The sequence below is a fragment of the Pan troglodytes genome, chromosome 15, assembly GCF_028858775.2.
Source record: "Pan troglodytes isolate AG18354 chromosome 15, NHGRI_mPanTro3-v2.0_pri, whole genome shotgun sequence".
NCBI classification, from domain to species: domain Eukaryota; kingdom Metazoa; phylum Chordata; class Mammalia; order Primates; family Hominidae; genus Pan; species Pan troglodytes.
The window spans coordinates 64,789,446-64,811,974 of record NC_072413.2 but is presented as its reverse complement, the minus strand read 5'-3'; the positions used below and the strand labels follow the sequence as shown (position 1 = coordinate 64,811,974).

General features: G+C 35.7%; 1 protein-coding gene across 25 annotated transcripts in view; it reads right to left on the bottom strand.

Moving 5' to 3' along the window:
• Positions 1 to 22,529, bottom strand: part of GPHN (gephyrin) — a 672,536-nt gene that overhangs the window by 347,044 nt on the left and 302,963 nt on the right. For all 25 annotated transcript variants that reach the window (XR_010151161.1, XR_010151162.1, XM_063793562.1 and 22 more), the window contains one exon: positions 9,570 to 9,662. Coding sequence is in view for 22 of the 25 variants with exons in the window: in XM_063793562.1 (XP_063649632.1) it covers positions 9,570 to 9,662 (93 nt within the window). In the remaining 3 variants the exon portion in view is untranslated. The remainder of the gene's footprint in view (positions 1 to 9,569; positions 9,663 to 22,529) is intronic.

The window sequence follows — 22,529 nt, the reverse complement described above, 5'->3', positions numbered from 1 at the left end:
GGGTAGAAATTATAAGGTCACAGATTTCAGTTTGATATATTTAGACTTTCAAACAAGTAGAGTTGTCTAAACAATGAACTCTTCGATAGAAGAAGTGATGGTTGAAATGTTCAGGCTGGAATGATGAAAAGGGCATGCTAGGGCTTTGAACATGATGGTCTTTGTTCTCTTCAAACTCTGAGATACTATGATTTCTCCACTATTATAAAGTTTGTAATTTTATACAAATGCTAAGCTAATTAAGATATAGCACTGACAAAATCTATGATTACATATTCCCTGATTGTCTTGATTCTTGATTCTAAGGGAAATATTGACTGAAAAGGTTTCCAGACAACAAATCAACAAAATTGGAATTGTGTGCCTCTCAGCAGTTTAAATTTAATAAGTAAATAAATGGATAGTTACTAGGTTTGCAGATTAAATCAGAACTTTTTTTTTTTTTTAACCAGGGCATAAAAACAACCTCCAAAGAGAATAAAGTTAGTCCTACTGAGGAATGTATTCATGTGCATTCGAATAAATGCTGATTCAAAAAAGAGTCTAAGAAAGTCCTGAAAGCATGATTTTACTGTCTATACTGGCTGACAGGAGACTCATGAATTCTCGTTTCCAAGGAATCTCTGAATAACGGCAGTGATATGGTTTCGCTGTGTCCCCACCCAAATCTGGTCTTGAATTGTAATTCCCATAATCTCTATGTGTAATGGGAGGGACTTGGTGGGAGGTACTAATAATTTAATCATGGGGCAGTTACCCTCATGCTTTTCTCATGGTTCTCATGATAGTGAGTTCTCCTGAGATCTGATGTTTTTATAAGGGGCTTTTCCCCCTGTTGCTCTGTACTTCTACTTGCTGCCGCCATGTGAAGAAGGATGTGTTTGCTTCAACTTCCACCATGATTATAAGTTTCCTAAGGCCTACACACCCTGCTGAACTGTGAGTCAATTAAGCCTCTTTCTTTTACAAATTACCCAGACTTGTGTACGTCTTTATTAGCGATGTGAGAACAGACTAATACAGTAAATCTCTCATTTCTGTATTTGGTACCTCTCTAGCCAGTCTGAAAGAAATAAAATAATGTAGGTCTAGTGTATCTATCCTTCTACGTAAAGTGAATTCTCTGTTTTAGCCAGCAAGATTTTATGTTTGTATTTCTCTGTGCCTTGCTCATATATTTTCCTTCTTCTTTACTCCTACCATCAAGGTCTTCCTTTTTCAAAACCTGAATCCCATTCAATTTTAGCCTGAATTTTATAAAAATTTCACTCATTACTCAAGCTCTCTTTTAATCTTTCTCTTTGAATAAATCTTTTTGCCTGAATTGGCTAAATATTTCTGGTACCAGGTTTAAACTGTCTTGAATTGTCATATGACTATTTTAGGAGTATATGTACTTTAGCTTTAGGTTTGATAAAGCCCAAGGTGCTTCATAAATATTTGTTACATTGAACAAAGACAATGAATGCTGTTCTTACCAAACAGGAAGGTCTTAAGTGTGCCTATGATACAAAAAAAAAAAAAATTCTGCTTTCAGTGGACAATACAAAAATAATTATAAAACCCAGATATAAAGTGGGCTATTACTAAAAAGTTATTTTTTCACATATCTGGCTGTTTCAAGACAAGTCCTTATTTTTAAGACATATCCACCAATTATGTTTGTAGTTAACAATAGCTATCAGAAGCACAATGGTTAGTAGCAAAAGTATTTGGAGCTACCATATCTAATTAGAGATAACAGGTAGTACTGTTAATTAAATGAGGAAGAAAAAGAACAAATACTGAGCATCTACAAAGATTACAGGCATTATGTTAGATCCTTTTACATGCATTTATTGCCATTTACTACTTGAAAAATCTTGGGCAAGTCAATGAATCAATCTGTGTCACAGTTTCTCCATCTTTAAGGCAGAGATAACAATAAATAGTACCTTCCTTATACATATCTTATTTATTTATTTTTTAAAACAGGGTCTCACTCTGTCACCCAGGTTGGAATGCAGTGGCCCCATCTTTGCTCACTGCAACTTCCGCCTCCTGGGTTCAAGTGATTCTCATGATTCGGCCTCCTGAGTAGCTGGGACCACAGCCATGCAACAACATGCCTGGCTAATTTTTTTGTATTTTAGTAGACATGGGTTTCACCATGTTGGCCAGGCTGGTCTCAAAATCCTGACCTCAAGTGATCCACCCACCTCGGCCTCCCAAAGGGCTGGGATTACAGGCATGAGCCACCACACCTGGCCTCATATGGTTGTTTTGAAGAATAAATGAGTTAACATATGCTTAAAAGAGTTATTTGCACACAGTAATTGCTATATGTAAGTGTTAGTTGTTATTACTGACTATTTTTATTATTAGAATCAACAATTTTGAGATGTAGGTAGGCATCAGCTAATTTAGCAGATGAGAAAAATTAGCTAATTTAGCACATGAGAAAACAAGATTTGAACAGGTCAACTTGCCTTAAGTTTCATAGTTAGTAAGTAGTAGCACTAATATTTAAATTTAGGAATCTGACTCTATAGTGTAAGCTTTTTCCACTATACCATATTGCATGCCAACGTGTTTAGACAAAGATATGACATGGGAACTATTTCATAAAATTAGGATGAGCTCCTTAAAATGCCATCAAATATAACCATCAAATCTGACTATAGAGGGATGGAACATTTTATTAAATTTAGTTTTAAATACTTCAGGTATAAGGGTTTCTAGTATTCTGCTTTGTAAGCAATTTAATATTGTTAAATTATCCTATTTGCATAGAACAATTTTAAGATAGTCAAAATCCTAGTTCAATATGATTAATTTTAGCCTTACCATGTATAACAGGTATTTTATTTTACTCAAAACAAAATCAAATTTTCTATCAAAAACAAATGATTAAATATGGTATTTTATGCTATGCTTCTGTTAAAATGTAGGAGAGTGTTTTCTGATTGTGAAAATGGCCAATATTAACTTTTAGGTGAGTTATTAAATGTAAATTCTCACTCTCTTTCACAAGAGTAACAAACTGAAAATCATTAACATGTTGTTAGTAACTTAGGTCAATTTTTTCTTCTTCCCAGGGCTTATACAGTGTTCTTATTTTTGAAGCATTACAATATAAGAAAGAAAAATGACTAATGACTACATAAAATAATACCTGTCTTATAGTAAACACACACTTAAAATTATGAAATACATATATTTCAACAAATTGATTATGAAACAATTTTTGTAACTTTCTTTAATTTGTACTAGAAAACTGACATTTTCATGAAAAAAATCTAATAACCTAAGTGAAAAAAATTTGTAGAAAAGCTTAGATATTAATCTGCCCCAAAGCAACCTAAAAGTAGTCTATAAACAGAATATATCTTCTAAAATTCAGAGTCTTTTCCTAAGTCAGGTTTCTTTGGTACCATTTTGTAGTATTTTCCCTCTTGAAAGAGGTCATTTTGTCTGATGCCTCTTCACTTCCATAATGAAACAGTTATAAGAACTCTTTTAAATAAATATTCCTTATGTCAAATTTACAGTTTCCTGGTATTTTTGCTATTTCTTCTTTTGTTTGAGTATAATCACCAATTATATCAGCATACGTTTGTTATGAGGCATTCCTAAGAATGTCAGTTTCAAATTATTTTTTCTCAGTTTAAAATTATTTTTAACAGTGAGATTTTACTTAATGTACAACAAATTCATTGTATTAATTTTTAAAGTGCAGAATTCTATATATTATTTAGAATAAGGGATATTTTATTTTTATTATGCTATATTGTCTATTGAGACAATGGGGCAATACACTTCAATATGGCAAAAAAGCATTTTTTCTTTGCTCCATCTAAAACTAAAAATATAAGGAAGGAAGCCTAACATTATTCGGATTACTAAAGAACCAAAGGTAAAAGTGAGAAAATAAAAAAATGTGAGTAAAGATGACTTGTTGTCATCCAAAAGGCCATGGGTGGACAAACTTTTTTTGCAAAGCATCAGATGATAAATACGTCAGGCTTTATAGGCTATCTGGTCTTGTTTACAACTTCTCAACTCTGCTGTTTTAGCCATAGACAATACATAAATAAGTGTAGCTTTGTTCCAATAAAACTTCATTTATAGACCCTAAAATTCAAATTCCAAATAATTTTCACCTCACAAATATTACTCTCCTTTTGATTTTTTCAGCCATTTAAAAATGTAAAATATATTCTTAGCTCCCTGGACATGCAAAAAAAAGGTGACAGGCTGGATTTGGCTTGTGGGCTACATTGCTTACCCCTGTGAAAGTCTCATTCATTTTTTAACTTCAGTACCAAGCATGGCACTGAACACATATTGAGGATTAAAAACAAAAGCTTCACAAATGACCAAGTGGATGAGACATACAGGTATGCTAGGCTTTTACTCAACTCTTTTACTTATGATCAAAATAATATATTAGCATACAACCCTTAATTCAATACAGCTTAGTGCTCTAAAAGTACTGAAAGTTATTTTGTGCCTTTTAAATATTTAACAGTTTAACATTTTCTAATTTACTATATTATCAAACACAGATCCTTTATGTAATAATACCTTTTTTGGACATACATTGCTTTGAAGTAATAATGGGACATAAAGGGAAAATACTTTGTATAGAAATGAGTTTCATAATCTGTGGAACTTTATAATTACTAATATTTCACTAGTGCCAATGAATTATCCAACCTTTATCGGACCAGAAAAAAATGAAATCTGGCCAGGCACGGTGGTTCATGCCTGTAATCTCAGCACTTTGGGAGGCCGAAGCAGGCAGATCACTTGAGGTCAGCAGTTTGAGACCATCCTGGCCAATGTGGCGAAACCCTGTCTCTACTAAAAATATAAAAATTAGCTGGGCTTGGTGGTGCACGCCTGTAATTCCAGCTACTCAGGAGGCTGAGGCACAGGAATTGCTTGAACTTGGAAGGTGGAGGTTGCAGTGAGCTGAGATCATGCCACTGCACTCCAGCCTAGGTGACAGAGTGAGACTCTGTCTCAAAAAAAAAAAAAAAAAAAAAGCAAGCAATCTATTATTAAAAACCAGTTTTTATTATCAAGACAAAATTCTAAAAAGTTGATGAGTGAGAATTATCATGCTTTCATATGTAAGTTTTGATAGCATCTCATATTTAGAGGCAGGGAGAAGGCTAGAAGGCATGCAAGTATCAGATGAACCATATTCTATGACGCAGGGCCTAAAAATATAAACAAATTCATAATTTAGGAAAATCAATTCTGATAGCCCTATTCTTATAAAATATATAATAAAGAAGATAAACTTTACTATACTTGATATTCTATTCTCGTTTTTAATAGACCTGGAGAGAAATCTGTTGATTAAATTTTTCATTTTATCTAGAGCTCATACCCATTGACAAAATCTTTGGATTGTTTTTTTTCGTTCATCCTATTCATCATTTTCATCCTTCATTTTTTTTCTTACAACACACACATCCACAAACAATTTTCCTTTGTGCTTTACAGATTAAGCTAATTACTGACAATCATCGACTATAAAGCATTATTAGGATTTTAAGGGAGAAGTTTTACATTGTTTTACTTTTATCAAATTAGTATTTGTGCTTTCTACCAATAACTTCTGACCTCATTTAAAAATATTGGCAATCCTGATGTATATAATATAGGTAAATGTGTCTAGAAACAGCTTCTTCTCTTTAGATACAACTATCAAAACAGACAAATTAGTATATAATTCAGCGAGAGGATTATATTTCTAAATTCCTTTCTGACACATCAATATTATACGTTAGATATTATAAGAACTGCAACTACTCTACGATGTAAAGTAAAAGGGAAATTAGTAGAATTACTTTTTAGTGGGCCTATATTGATTTTATGTTTGCTTATTTATTATTTATTTTATCAGTATTAATAGCCCACGACTGCTACAAACTTTTGCCATAGATATTCATATCATATGTATTTATATATACATATAAAATATGAAGTGAACCTATTAAAGATCAAGTTATTCACAATCAGGTAAATTGCTTCTTTTCAAAAACAGATATTAGAGAAGACATATTTACGTATATTTTAAATCCATTTAAGAAACCTCTAATATAATTTTAACTATGTAGCTGCTATAGGTATATATGAATATAAGAGCACCTCAATAGTTTTCAAATAACTGAAAAACTTTAAGAATAAAATACTGCTCAATTTCTGAATAATGAAATATACAATGCCATGGAAACAGACACTTGTCAACTAGTAGTGCCAAAAAAGAAAAGAAACAAAACCTAGATACTAGAATAGCAGAAATTCAAGATTTCTGATTTATATAATATAGAGATGGAAGAGATCAAATATGAAGCTTACCCTATCAAAATTAAGAAATAATTTAACAAGATTCTAAAGACTTCATGGACATACTTCAAAACAAGTAAAAGGCTATAGTTGTCTATCTGGTATTACATGCAAAAAAGAAAAACTATCAAATGTGTCCATTTGGTAGTTACATAAGTTACATAGCAACAAATAAAAAAATTAACTCTTATAAATTAACTCTTACATAAAATACCAGGAATAGTTCTCACTGAACGGTCACAGCCACCTTGGTAAATAGGTGCTTTTATTTCCCTCGCTTTATAGAAAACTAAGGCACAGAGTGGTTAAATGACTAGTCTATTAAGGTATAAGATAAAAATACATTTGGTCTTTGTTCTTGGTTCCTGACTTATTATAGAACTCATAAAACCCTTGGGAATTTCCTGAGTGATAGGAGTACAGAGTGCCTTTTGTTATTCCTAACAAACCTCTGCACCCCCCTCACCCCGCCTTTTTTTTTTTTGAGACAGGGTCTCCCTCTGTCACCCAGGCTGGAGTGCAATGTTGTGATCTCTGCTCGCCGAAACCTCTACTCTCAGGTTCAAGTGATTCTCATGCCTCAGCTACCCAAGTAGCTGGGATTACAGGCGTGTGCCACCATGCCCGGCTAATTCTTTGTATTTTTAGTAAAGACATGGTCTCACTTTGTTGGCCAGGCTTGTCTTGAACTCCTTGCCTCAACTGATCCACCCGCCTGGGCCTCTCAAAGTGCTGGGATTACAGGTGTGAGCCACCATGCCAGGCCCAAACCTCTTCAGATCACATCTGAGTTTATGCTAATGAGACGACTTAGGGTGGGTGCCTAGATAGCCTCAGGATGGGGCTGGTCTGGTCATTGGAAAGACTAAGTTATTATGAGCATTGGAATTTTCAGTTCCACTCACTGAGGGGTGAGGTTGGAGACTGAGCTCCATAAAATATCTTGGAACAATGGGATTCAGAGAGCTCCCAGAGTGATGAACACATCAAGGTGCCGGAGGGGCGCTAAATACTGAGAGGGGATGGAACCTCCTTGCCCCTATACCTTGTCCTGTGCATCTCCTGCATTTGGCTATTCCTAAATTGTATCCTTTATAGTAAACTGGTAAGCATAAGTAAAGTGTTTCCAGGAGTTTTTGGACCTATTCTAGCAAATTAGTGAATCTGAAAATGCAGAGGGGGGTGGGGGGCGCGGTTTGGGAACCAACTGACTTTGTAGTCAAGTAGGACAGAATTTTGACTAGCCTGGGGATCTGGTACTTGCCACTGGCATGTGACGTGAAGGCGATCTTGTGGACACAGCCCTTAAATCTGCAGAGTCTAGTACTAATTCCTGGTAGGTAGTGTCAGAATTTAATTGAAATAAAAAGAAGGACATTTGATATCTGGAGAGTTGAAGAACTGGTTGGTTCGAGTAAAAAAACCCACATTTAGCATCAGAAGTGTGAGTAAAAGCACTCCATCTATGGTCACCTTGTTGATAAGTAGCAGAGCCAGAATTCAAAGGTTTGAATTTTCAGCCTAGCATTTTGTATTAACTGAAAGCCCCGTAGGATACAAAACATTTTGTGATGTAAATTATTTCCCCACGATCAATTATCCAAGGAATTAAAAATAATACTGTTATTTGGTTATGAATTAATTTTCTGGTGAAATTTTTTCTATTTTTCTGTTATGAAAAAATATGAAAATATCAAACCATCACACAAAAAATAGGCATACATAAACGCAAAGTGATTTACTAAAACACTTAAGACAGCACCCAAACTCCAAAAATCCATATGTTAACATAAGTAAGTAGTCAATGTTCTTACAAAGAAACAAAACACAAGCACACCTCTGCAGGAGATGGCTTCCTTCCCAATTGTAATTTTTCAGTCAGTCATAGCATAAAAGAAATGTAAAACTTTGCCAAAGAACCACTAACTATAGAAGCCAGAAGCTAAATAAATTGTGTAAGGATGACTTTATGCAGTTGAAGTTAACCTCTCAATACGACTCGATTTTGATTGCTTTAAAAGCCAAAACTATTTTATTTAAAACCCTAATTATGATAATATCAAAAGTTTATGTACCACGGTTTTTATATAGAGGAATAGAAAAAAAATAATTCTTAAAATTGCATTTTCATATAGTAGAGCAGCAGTTCTCAAAGTTTGAAAATATGGTCTATGGTCCAACAACAACGACAACATCTGCATCACCTGGGGCCTTGTTAGAAATACAGATTCTCAAGACCCATTGCAGCTTTACTGAATCAGAAACTCTAGGGGTGGGGGGTCAAGCAATTTGTGTTTTAATAAGTCCTCTGATTGATTCTGATGCAGGCTAAAGTTTGAAAACCATTGTGCTATTATAAGAAGGCCAGTAATTATTTAATAGATGCAGAGCAAAAGTACCTTGTGGAATGTTAATAAGGTAGTAGATACAATAATGTACTGATTTGAAATAGAAAGACATAGTAAATATTAAGTTGAAACTGATCCAAGAAACACTTTTGGGGGGTTGGGGAGGTAAAGGAAAAAATGTCACAAGTGGTGATGTAATTTTATGTATAGCTCTGAGGTGACATCTGTGGTTTATGGCTTCCTTAAAGAAAAAATACACCCCCCCCCATATTAGTTAATAGTGCTTATTCTTCATTCTTTCCCTAATTTTTCTTCCTATATATAAAATAGTTGAAGATGCTTCCTGTGGTCTTAAGCCTAGATATTAATTCTACTTTTGGGCTCATTAAATTCTGCATTTAAATGCTGTTCACATTTAGAATTGTGGAAAATATATCCCTTTTCAACAAAAGTACTGTAAAATCAGTATATTCTATTGCAGTCATCTTACTGTAATTTTAGACAAATGAAAAGGGTACCTCAAGAAAAGAACTGTATTGACAAAGCACATCAGACCAGATGCCATGCTAACCATCAGAATTCTGCTATCACTTCCTTTGGAAATGTGCCTGAAATTAGGCTGACATCAAGAAAATGACAGATTACCTCTGGACCAGTTTAATCTTCCTCATATTGTATCACTTCTAGTTTAAGCCCAAAGAAAAAAAGTCAGGAAACATTTTTCACAATTCATCCACAGCAAAATTTTCACATTATTAGAACTACAAGTCATTTGTTATGCCTAGCAAAGTTATAAAAATAATATAAATATAGTAAAAAGGATTAAAAAAACCATGATTAGTTTAATCCTTGAATATGAAAAGGCATGTACTATCTCACCTCTGGAGTGACATCTCGCGGTGCAAATCCTGTTCCTCCAGTTGTTAATATCAAATTAAGTTCCTTTTCATCACACCAATCTATCAGGGTTTCCTGAAAGAAAACAATAGTATAGTCATGTGCAGAAAAACTTGCCTGCTTGCTCAAAACATTCCAGTCCTAGGACACTTTGTATTCAACGAGGAAACACAGATTCTTTTCAACAGTCAGTAAGAAAATTTCTAAGCACAATTCATGGAACAGTTTCACTCTTGATCAAAAGGCACTGAAATTTTGAGTACTTATTTTATTAATTATAGAAAATGAGGATGCAAGTATCAAATTCTTGAAAGTAAATAAAACATAAGAAAACCGTAAAGAGTTTATAATTAATGGCTTATCTGAAGTTCTTTTCAGCCATTCAAAATGCACTACTATGACAGTTATAGAGATTAGAATTACATGTCATAAAATTTTGGAGCTAGAAGGGTCTTTAGCAGATTTGCCTCTTTATTTTCTAAAGAGACAACTGAAGTACAATGTGCTTAAATAATTTACAAAATTACACACCTAGTTTATAACAAAGTGAAACTAGGATCTCCATCTGCTGACTTTTCCTATTCTTGCTAATTCTATCAACCCATAATACATTTTAGCTATTTGCTAAAAAGGGCAATTAAGTGCTCATTAAATTATAATCATATACTTGCATTGGTATTACATTGTTTCATTACGTTTTTACAATTCAGAGTCAAAATTTAAAAATAGAATTTCATCATTTAATTGCCGATAACTGTTGTGAAATACAAATAGCAGGCTGATACCGAGATGTACAATACAGTCCCCACAATTCTCAAATTCATCAGTGACACAAAATGTAGGATGATTATTTAGAATAAATCCAAGACCTAAAAAATGATTTTTTCCCTTTTTTTGCAGTTTGTGTTTTATTCTGGTATCACAGAAATGCAGAGCTCAGAGCTCCAAATGAAGGGAACTTTTCTGTGCAATGATTAATTAATGGCAACAAACTATTTTTAAAAACATAAATTGTAGATAACTGAGAGCCCATCTAAAGAACTTTGATCCCAGATATAGTTATAATTTTGTTCTGAGGAAAGCCCCTCAAAAATCAATGATTATTGTAATAAAGGTGCTTATAAAGTGGTTTCATAAACCGAAGTTAAAACTTCAATTGTCTGTGCTTCATTTTAAAAAGCAGAAAAGCTTAAATACTCACTCTTATAAATAGCTCTCTATTCTTTCTGGTATATAAAAAAACCAGCTGGGTGCAGTGCCTCATGCTTGTAATCCCAGCACTTTGGGAGGCCGAGGCGGGTGGATCACGTAAGGTCAGGAGCTTGAGAACAGCCTGGCCAACATGGCAAAACTCCATCTCTACTAAAAGTACAAAAATTGGCCAAGCATGGTGGAGCGCGCTTGTAGTCCCAGCTACTCAGGAGATTGAGGCAAGAGAATCACTTGAACCTGGGAGGCAGAGGTTGCAGTGAGCTGAGATCGCGCCACTGCACTCCAGCCTGGGTGACAGAATGAGACTCTGTCTCAAGAAAACAATAAACAAAAAACAAAACCATGGTTGATACCACAACTCAGCAATGTGTAGATTAACCATCTTTGTTTTCCGACTGATGTATCCTAGAACACCTTAGATCTCTTTGTAATATTCCTTTAAGTACTTCCATTACGGTAGTGAAATGCCTGTGCCACAGTTTTCTCACCTCTGATCACAATCTATTTATATCAAATCTTGATAAAAAGTGATATGAAATCCAAGTTGCATCAACAAAATATCTCAACACCAAAATGTTTATCTATATCAAATACCAACTTTCAGTATTAACATTAAGAGGGTATTCAAACTTTTCAAATTTTAAGATGCTAATAAACATAGTAAAAATGGTCCCTTTATACTGAAGAATGCTCCTGTTTTGCCTCAGATAATACTTCCTTATAACATAATTCATCTGTTGACTAAGTAAACATTTATGAAGTACCTACCATGTATTAAGTGTTAAAAGTTAAAAATAAGAGGAACACTGACTCAGATTTCAAAGAGCTAATAGTCAAGTAATGGTTCTCAACCTTGGGTGCACAATGGAATTATCTGCGGAGCTTTAAAAAATACTTGGGTCTCACCTCTTTGGTATAGCCTGGGCACTGGGATTTTTAAAAGCTTCCCAGGTAATTCTAAAATGTAGCCAGCAACTGAAAACTACTAGTCTAAGGAGACGATCTGTTCAATTACTCAAGGGTAAATTTCACAGATAGTTGGGTAGGCCCAAAAAGATTTCATACAGTTTAAAATCAGTTGGCTGGACGCAGTGGCTCACGCCTGTAATCTCAGCACTTTGGGAGGCCGAGGTGGGTGGATCATGAGGTCAGGAGATCGAGGCCACCCAGGCCAAGAATGTGAAACGCCGTCTCTACTAAAAATACAAAAATTAGCCGGGCACGGTGGCGGGTGCCTCTAATCCCAGCTACTCGGGAGGCTGAGGCAGGAGAATCGCTTGAACCAGGGAGGCGGAGGTTGCAGTGAGCCGAGAATGTGCCACTGCACTCTAGCCTGAGTAACAGAGCAAGACTCCGTCTCGAACAAACAAACAAACAAAAATCAGTTTTATTACAGTAATATTACTAAAGTTTTTCTATTTCCAGGATGGATAACTGGTAACACTTAATATATAGATTTCTTTCACTTGAATAACATTTGTTATCTTGAGAGCAATTAAGAATCTATTCAAGCATTTGGGAAGTAATATTTTGTTGGCCAAAGTAGCTAATGTGATATATGGCAGACTTCATGTGAGCAAAAATTTTAGTAAGGCTTTTAGATTTTAAGACAAAATAGAAATCCTATCATTCAGTCACTTGGTTTTCAAAACAAAAGAATTCTTCCTCACCCACCAGTATAGAATACCAGTTCTCCAGGCCCCTAGTTGTCATGCATCTGATTCATTAATTCATTTAACAAGAAAATATTTCAGGGCAAACTTTTATTCAGGTACTTCCTTAGAGAACAGCAATGCAAAGATAAATAAGGCAGTATCTCTGGTCTCAAGGATTCAGTCAAGTAGAGGAGCTCTTAGTCTATAGTTGTCTAGAATCTTGTTACTAAAAGTATGATCTGAGAACTGGCACCAGTGGTGTCACGGAATTAGAAATACACAATTTGAAGTTCCATCCAAGATCTACCGAATCAGAAGCTGCATTTTAAGAAAGATACCTCAAGGTGATATATGTATACATATTAAACTGAACTATGTGCCACATTAGATACTGAGTCTTTTTATTCTATCATGTTTAAAAAGCAGTTTATCTTAGCTATTTACTGTACCAACTTATTAAATTTATCTTATTTAACTTAGTAATTTATCTTAGCTTAGTTAGAAAGCAATTTATCTTGCCATATTTGTTTCTGTACCTGTTAGATCCACTTCATTCTGACAAAACTTTAATATTCAGCTGCCTCTACCAAATAAGAGGTCATTGAAGATTTTTTCATGAAAGCAACTTATGAAAAGTCCCTCTGCATCTGTTGCAAAAGTGAGGCTGAGGACATTGTTTATTTTAGTGATTAACTTTTCCTTATGTGGAGGATATTTCTTTAAAAAATTATTGCCTTGCATTTCTAGTATTCCATTCCATTCATCTTTAGTAGAATAAAGGTGTATCACAAAAATCCCCCTCCTAATATCTCATAAAATCAACATAAAAGAGTAAAAACTAGAGGAAAAACCTCCACAAGCAACAACCAAATAAGCAAACAACATAGCTTCATAAGTCTCAAAAGCTGGATGGTTAAGGACAGAAGCAAAAGATCTTTGAGACACACAGTTCTCCATTTTGAGGCTCCTAATGCTACTCTGGACTCCAAAGAGGTCATAATGGTGAATTCTCAAAATCTTAAAAATTCTCATGAATACCTCTAAATCTACAGAGATGCAAACTAAAAGAGACTCCATATCTTTTTCTTATTGTAAGCAGCTTCTATAAGAAACATGCAATGGAGGGCTCATGGCATTCAAGATGAAGATTCTAGAAACGAAGGCACACTGAAATGGAAAACTAATCTTAAACTTGATGACACTCCTCACATAATGATGAGCTAAACCCTTATCTAGGAAGAAAGATTCTAGCACTGGACATTAATAAAATTTCAGAAGAGCAGAGTATTCCAACAAAGACTATATGTTGTCTCTGGTTTCTTGCTTCCCCTATTTTTTTTCTGTGCAAGTTCCAGATCTGATACAGTCTGGGCTGACTTTCTGTTTTTCTTCTACATCTCTGCAACAAGTTTGAAATAAGCACTAGTTTGAGGACTGGATATTGTTTTATCAGTTTTTTTCTGAAAATCATATAATAAACAGAAATTGGAAGGTAAGGAGAGGGTAGGTGGGAAGAAATGTAATAGTGCAAATATCCTTATCTTTCATAGCAAGGATTCAACCAATCCTGTCTAAGGTTTAACATATAGTTAACATATGACTGTAACCTATTAATGACTTTCCTATTTTTTAAGATTTAGAGGGATTTCAGCATATAATATCTCTTCTAATAAAAAATAGTTATTTCAAAGTCAATAGGCTCTTTTACTCAGTTCCCTTTTCTTCTGCTTAAGTGTAAATAAATGCTACTATATATTAGCTTCAGAAAATTATCCTAATTGTTTATATAGCTATGTCTTTCACTCATTTAAACATCCATACATTCTTCTAGCTACATAATAAGCAGTGAAAGATGTTGGAATGTTTTATAAACAATGTTAAATATTTATTACTCTTGGGTAGTTAGCTTTGAAGTACATTTTATTTTTTTACTGCCTTTTTACATTTTTGCCCTGTTTGAATTCTTTGTAATTTGTATGTATCATTAAAAAAATAAAGGGATTTCAATAGCCAACGTGGTCCTAAGCAAAAAAACAAAAACAAAAGCAAAAAACAAAAACAAAAAAACAAAGCTGGAGGCATCCCACTACCTGACTTCAAACTATACTATAGGGCTACAGTAACCAAAACAGCATGATATTGGTACAAAAAGACACATGGACCAATGCAACAGAATAGAGAACCCTAAAATAAGACCGCACACCTACAACTGTCTGATCTTTGACAAACCTGACAAAAACAAGCAATGGGGACAGAACAGAAAACCCAGAAATAAGACCACACACTTACAACTCTCTGATCTTTGAAAAACATGACAAAAACAAGCAACAACCTATTCAATAAAAGGTGCTGGGAGAACTGGCTAGCCACATGCAGAAAATTGAAACTGGACCCCTTCCTTACACCATATACAAAAATTAACTCAAGATGGATTAAAGACTTAAATATAAAACCCAAAACTATAAACACCCTGGAAGACAACCTAGGCAATACCATTTAGGACATAGGCATGGGCAAAGAATTCATGACAAAGAAACTAAAAGCAATTGCAACAAAAGCAAAAATTGACAACTGGGATTTAATTAAACTAAAGAGCTTCTTTATAGCAACAGAAACTATCAAAAAAGTAAACAGACAACCTACAGAATGGGAGACAATTCTTTTGCAAACTATGCATCTGACAAAGGTCTAATATCCAGCATTTGCAAGGAACTTAAATAAATTTACAAGGAAAAAACCCATTAAAAAGTGGGGAAAGGACATGAACAGACACTTCTCAGAAGAAGACATACACGTGTCCTATAAGCATATGAACAAAAGCTCAACATCACTGATTAGTAAAATGCAAATCAAAACAACAATGAGATATCATCTCATGCAAGTCAGAATATTACTAAAAAGTCAAATAATAACAGATACTGGCAAGGTTGTGGAGAAAAAGGGACACTTTTACACTGTTGGTGGGAGGGTAAATTAGTTCAACCATTGTGGAAGACAGTGTCGCGATTCCTCAAAGACCTACAGACAGAAATACCATTCGACCCAGAAATCCCATTACTGAGTATATACCCAATTGATTATAAATCATTATATTATAAAGACACATGCACATGTATGTTCATTGTAGCACTATTCACAATAGCAAAGACATGGAAACAACCCAAATGCCCATCAATGACAGACTGAATAAAGAAAATGTGGTACCTATGCACCATGCAATACTATGCAGCCACAAAAAACAATGAGATCATGTTCTTTGCAGGGACACGGATGGAGCTGGATCCCATTATCCTCAGCAAACTAATGCAGGAACAGAAAGCCAAATACCACTTGTTGTGACTAAGAAGTGGAAGCTAAATGATGAGAACACATGGGGGAACAACACACAGTGGGGCATATTGAAGGGTGGAGGGTGAGAGGAGGGAGAGAAGCAGGAAATATAACTAATGGGTACTAGGCTTAATACCTGGTGATGAAATAATCTGTACAACCAACCCTCATGACATATGTTTACCTATGTAACAAACCTACACATTCTACACATGTACCCCTAAACTTCAATTTAAAGTTAAAAAAAAGAGGGATTATAAACATTTATTCATTCTTCATTCTGATACTTAGTACTCATGGTCAGTAAGTTTAGAAATAAATTTTATACTTAATAATTACACATATACTACTGTGGTAAATTAAATATGGTCATACAGTCATTGTAAATCCTCCTGTCAGGAGGTGGGGTCTATTTCCACAACCCTTGCAACTGGGCTGGATTTCTGACTTGATTTGATCAATGGAATGGGGCAATAAGTCATGGTATGGCTGTTCTGAAGCCTAGGTTTCAAAAGGTTTCCATTCTTCTGTCTTCACTCTTTGGTAAACTTCTACTACCATGTCAGGAAGGCTGGGCCAGACAAGGGAATGATGGGTGACCATTTGGAGAGAAAGGTCTAGTGGAATATCCAGCACCAAGGTCCTACACATCTGAGTGAGGCTTAGATTCTCCAGACCCAACTGAGGTGACATTATTTCAGCTACATGAGTGACCTTAGACTCATGTGGCTGAAATAATGACATGAGAAAATATTCCCACTCAGAAAGCCCAGACTTGTGAAAAATAACAAATCACTATATGTGTTAAAGCCACCAAATTTTGTGGTGGTTTTTAATGTAACAATACAATACAAAAACAACTAGTTTCACAGTTAACATTTTGGCATCCTCTTCTTTTTCTGACTATTTCCAATTTATATTTCATTAGTGATAAGTTTATCTTTTATAAAAAGCTTCAAAATAGTTCTAAAGGTAAGCTTGATGTGTTATATTTAAATAAATTGGCACAAAGTCTTAAGAATATGATTATATAAGTTAATTTTCAGTTTAAGAAACATGCAAATATCTAGTATGTGCAATGACTATGCCCAGCATGTGTCATAAATATATATATGTATACACATACACAAACACACATATATATTATTTTAAAAACCATGACAAATGTGCTTGATGTTACAGACATCAGAGATATGAACAAATTAATAATAGATCAGTATATTAACATAATAGATCAGTATATTATGGTGTTATTAGAGATCGTATACCCTTTTTAAGAAAACTTTCGGAAATACTACATGTATTTATAAATATATAATGTTTTCTTTACATTTACATTATTTAACAATAAAAAACATGATTATAGAAATTTTTAGCAAAATTATTATTGCCAAAGAGTAAACAACTCATCAAACAGAAAAACAGGGACAGTAATAGAGCTAAGAGAGAGTAAGTTTACGTAAGTCATCATTCTCTGTATCTATCTGGAGCCTTATACTCATCCATTACAAAAGACATTTTTTCTGTCTCAATCTCTTTGAGTTCAGCTTTGATTTTGGTTATTTCTTGTCTTCCACTAGCTTTGGGATTTGTTTGCTCTTGGTTCTCTAGTTCTTTTTAGTTGTGATGTTAGACTGTTAACTGGAGATCTTTCTAACTTTTTTGATGGCATTTAGTGCTATAAATTTCCTTCTTAACACTGCCTTATCTGTGTCCCAGAGATTCCGGTATGTTGTATCTTTGTTCACATTAGTTTCAAAGAACTTATTGATTTTTGCCTTAATTTCATTATTTACCAAACAGTCATTCAGGAGCAGGTTATTCAGTTTCCATGTAATTGTACAGTTGTGAGTAAACTTCTCAGTCTTAATTTCTAATTTGATTGCACTGTGGTCCTAGAGATTGTTTGTTATGATTTCAGTTCTTTTGTATTTCCTCAAGAGCGTTTTAATTCTGATGATGTGATCAATTTTAGGATATATGCCATGTGACAGTAAGAAGAATGTAAATTCTGTTGTTTTTACGTGGAGAGTTCTGTAGATATCTATCAGGTCCATTTGACTCAGGGCTGAGTTCAGGACCTGAATTTTTGTTAATTTTCTTTCTCAGTGATCTGTCTAATATTGTCAGTGGGATGTTAAAGACTTCCACTATTATTGTGTGGGAGTCTAAGTGTCTTTGAAGGTCCCTAAGAACCTACTTTATGAATGTGGGTGCTCCCGTGTTGTTGCATATATATTTAGGATATTTAGATCTTCTTGTTGATTTGAACCTTTTACCATTACCTAATGCCCTTCTTTTTCTTTTTTAACCTTTGTTGGTTTAAAGTCTGTTTTGTCAGAAAGTAGAACTGCAACCCTTATCATTTTCTGTTTTCCATTTGCTTGGTAGATTTGTTTCCATCCCCTTTTTTTGAACCAGTGTGTGCCATTGTATATGTGAGATGGGTCTCTTGAAGACAGCATATCAATGGGTCTCGGTTCTTTATCCAGCTTGCCACTCTGTGTTTTTAATTGGGGCATTTAGCCCATTTACATTTAAGGTTAGTATTGATATGTGTGGATTTGATCCTGTCATCATGATGTTAGCTGGTTACTTTGCAGACATATGTGGTTGCTTTCTAGTGTCACTGATCTGTGGACTTCAATGTGTTTTTGTAGTGGCTGGTAATGGTCTTTCCTTTCCACACTTAGTGCTTCCTTCAGGAGCTCTTGTAAGGTAGGTCTGGTAGTAATAAATTTCCTTAGCATTTGCTCGTCTGAAAAGGATCTTGTTTCTCCTTTGCTTATAAAGTTTAGTTTGGATGGATATGAAATTCTGGATTGGAATTCCTTTTAAGAATACTGAATATTGGGCCCCAGTCTTTTCTAGCTTGTAGGGTTTCAACTGAGACGTCTGCTGTTAGTTGGATGGGCTTCCCTTTGTAGGTGACCTGACCTTTCACTCTAGCTGCCTTTAACATGTTTTCTTTCATTTTTACTTTGGAGAATCTGATGATTACGTTTTGGGGATGATCTTCATGTGAAGTATCTTATTAGAGTTCTCTGCATTTCCTGAATTTGAATGTTGGCCTCTCTAGCTAGGTTGGGGAAGTTCTCATGGATGATACCTGAAACATGTTTTCCAAGTTGGTTCCATTATCCCCATCTCTTTCAGAGACACCAATCAGTCGCAGATTCAATCTCTTTACATAATCCCATATTTCTTGGAAGTTTTGTTCATTCCTTTTCATACTTTTTTTCCCTTTCTATTCTTGTCTGCCTGTCTTATTTCAGAAAGCCAGCCTTTAAGCTCTGAGATTCTTTCCTCAGCTTGTTCTATTCTGCTATTAATAATTGTGATTGCATTATGAACTTCCTGCAGTGTGTTTTTCAGCTCTATCATGTTGGTTATGTTCTTTTCCGTACTGGCTATTTTGTCTGTCAACTCCTGCCATGTTTTATCATGATTGTTACTTTCTTTGCACTGAGTTTCAACATACTCCTGTAGCTCAATGATCTTCATTTCTACCCATATTCTGAATTCTATTTCTGTCATTTCAGCCATCTGAGCCATGTTCTGGACCCTTGCTGGAGAGATGGTGTGGTCATCTGGAAGAAAGAAGGTACTCTAGCTTTTTGAGTTTTCAGCATTCTTGCACTGATGCTTTCTCATCTTTGTGGGCTTATCTATCTTCAATCTTTGAGGTTGCTGACCTTTGGATTTTTTTTCTTTTATCCTATTTGATAACCTTGAGGGTTTGATTATGGTATAAGATGCATTCAGCTGACTGGAAGAATCCAATCTTGTTTTTGGAACATTTTAGGAGGCCAATGCTCAGCTCCCAACTCCTGGATTGTGTGCTCTAACTCTGGGGGACTTGCATTGGGCCCCAGTTTGACCTCTTTGAGGTTCAGTCCATTGTGCTTGGGTTCTGAGGTGCAGCATCTGCAGAAGAGTGCTAACAGATGCAGGGGTGCCTGCCCCCCTGCAGGTGTTCACCATAGTGGTGGAGGCAACACAGCTGGTGGGGGATGGGGGGCCCTTGCTAGAGACTGTGCTGTTGCACTGGAGGTGGTGTTGGCTTGGGGGCAGGGTGCTGACCAGCATAGATCTGGGTGCCTTCTCTGTGCCCCTCAAATAAGAGTGATTGTTCAGGGTGTGGGATGATCTGCTGTTCTCTGTGCAATGTTAGTGCAAGGGTGGGGTGCTGGCAGGAGTGAGACTTGCCAGCTCTGTGCTTACCAAGGGTGTCTGCAATGGTGGTCAGCAAGGGAGGAGGGCAGACTGCGTTCCTGTGTGCTGGCTGGGCAAGTAAAGCAAAAGCCACCTGTGTAGACATGCATCAGCAAAGTGATGTGGGGAGTGCCATGGGTCTGGGAAAGCTGCACAGGCTGGGGAGGGAGCGTGCAGGCTGGTGCGTGGCCATAGGGATGCCTCATCGAAACTCTCTACTGGTCAGGCATGGTCCATCAGTGCTGAAGCTACGGCATGGGTACCCAGGGACCTCAAGACTGCCCTGCTAGCAGGCATGGCCAGGCTAGGGCCCCAGGACAGGCCAGCAGACCAAGGAGGGCTCAGGTCAGACCAGCCCTGTCTGTTGCGCAAGACTTCCCTGGACAGATCAGGTCCAACAGTTCTCCTAGGACTAAAGTCTCTTATGGGAGCAAGTCAAGTCTAGGGGGATGGCTGTCCCTGGCCATGCTCCACTACAGTTACTTCTGCACCAAACCCTCTGGGCTCCACATCAGCTGGCTTGCTGCCCTTAAGACTTCCCTAAGTAACTCTCCCTGCCACCTCATGTGTCTGTGGTGGTTGAGGGGTCCCCTCCTGCTGGGGTTCCAGAGGCCCATGGTGAGAGCGGGTTGCTCCTTGTCAGTTCAACTCACCCATGCTCCTGGAGCTGTTGTGGTTCAAAAATGAGTCCTGGTGCACAAAAGTCCATGCAGCATTCCCAGCTTTCTCTTCCTTTAGCCCAGCTTCTATGTCTTCTCCTGGTCCACTCTTGATGCCTTCCCTGTAAAGATCTGTTAAAAGCATGCCTGTTGTCTCAGTACTTCCATGGGAGCTGTTCCACTTGTCTGTGTCTAGTTGGCCATCTTGCCCTTGCCCCTGCAAACCATTCTTTTAGTGTTTTTGTTGCCATTTGTTTGAATTCAATTATAAAATAAGTATAAAAGTTATTAATTTGAGTTTATAGTAGGCACTATTAGCAAAACATACACAAAAAATTAAACGTGGTATAAATATTTGATTAGAAATGGTACTTTTCCCTAATATTATAACTTTGACTTCAGTAAAAAAAATTATATAAAGGAATCAGACTGTCAGTGAGGGTAGTTTATAGAACTCTTAAACTAGCTATTCTACTATCTACTATTAAATTGATACTGTATAACCCATAAAAAATGCTAAGCTAAAATAATTATCTTCAGTGCAGTTTCTCTCTTGTAGTCAAAGATAATTTTCCAGAGTAAAATCTTGAATATTCCTAATTTTCCTTTCATTCTACATATAATTTCGACATGCATGGATACATTAATATGTTCCAACAGTAAACAATGTAAAAACTTCCCAAACACAAATAAGTAGCAATAAATTTTGTTGGTTTGAAAGCCAATTCAACCTGCTTTATAGAGCTGGATTAGATAGTTTTATTTAATGATGCTACATATTTACTAAATGATTTCACTGGCTCAGGTGGGGTCTTAAATTTAAAGAAGATACCCTGAAAACACTTTTCAGCTACTTTCTTTTTCACTTCTTAAATTTCTATTTGGTTCAATAGTTTCTATTTTTTTCTGCTAAGATTTCCTATCTCTTCACTCATTACAAGCATATGTTCCTTTACTGCTTGATTATGATTATAGAAGCTGCTTTAGAATTTTTGTCTGTTAATTACAATAGGTGGGTCATCTTGGGGTTAGTCTCAATTGATTATCTTTTCTTGCAAGAATGGGTCATGTTCACTTGTTTCTTTGTGAAATAATTTCAAACTATATGCTGGACACTGAGCGATATGTTGAATAGACACTGGATTTTGTTATAATATTGATTTTTTTAAATTTTAGTAAGCAGTGACTTCGGCAGACCTAACTGCAAACTCTGCTATGCAGAGGATGGCAATTCAAATTTCAGTTCAATCCCTTTAGCCCTAGTTGTGCTGTTTGTAGTCTACCCAGCTCATTCATGGCTCAGAGGTCAGCCAGAAATATAGGGAGTTTATTTATAGAATTTCAGGCTCCCCTCTTTGGCTCTCTCCTTTCTAGGATTTCCCTTTTTACTTTAATGTAGCTATAGTTTTCCCAAACCATTCTTGTAGCCAAGAAGCCAGCAGGTTTTAGCTGCCAGTTAGGCCAGATTGGGGCCTACTCTCAGGCTAAAAGTTTTAAGAATGGGATAATCAACCAGTGCCTTCTTCCAAATGGTAGAATCTGTCTACTTTATAGAGCACTCTCCAGTGCTTTCAGATAGTTATTGTTTCTTTGTTTGGTTTAGAGTTTATAATAGTTACTTGTGATACAGATAGGAGCTCTGATAGGAGCTATTCAATTATACTGGAATGAAGCCTACTCTCAAAGTAGCTTAAACACCTATTATTTTATTTGTCAATAAAATGTAGTACCAAATCCATGAGTTTGGCATTTCAAGCCATTTTACTCACTGCTCTAGAATATGCAATATGCAAAAAATGAATGACTATGTGTAAGAGATTTAATTAAATGTATCATCTGTTATACAATTGTAAACTAGGTTCTAGAAATGA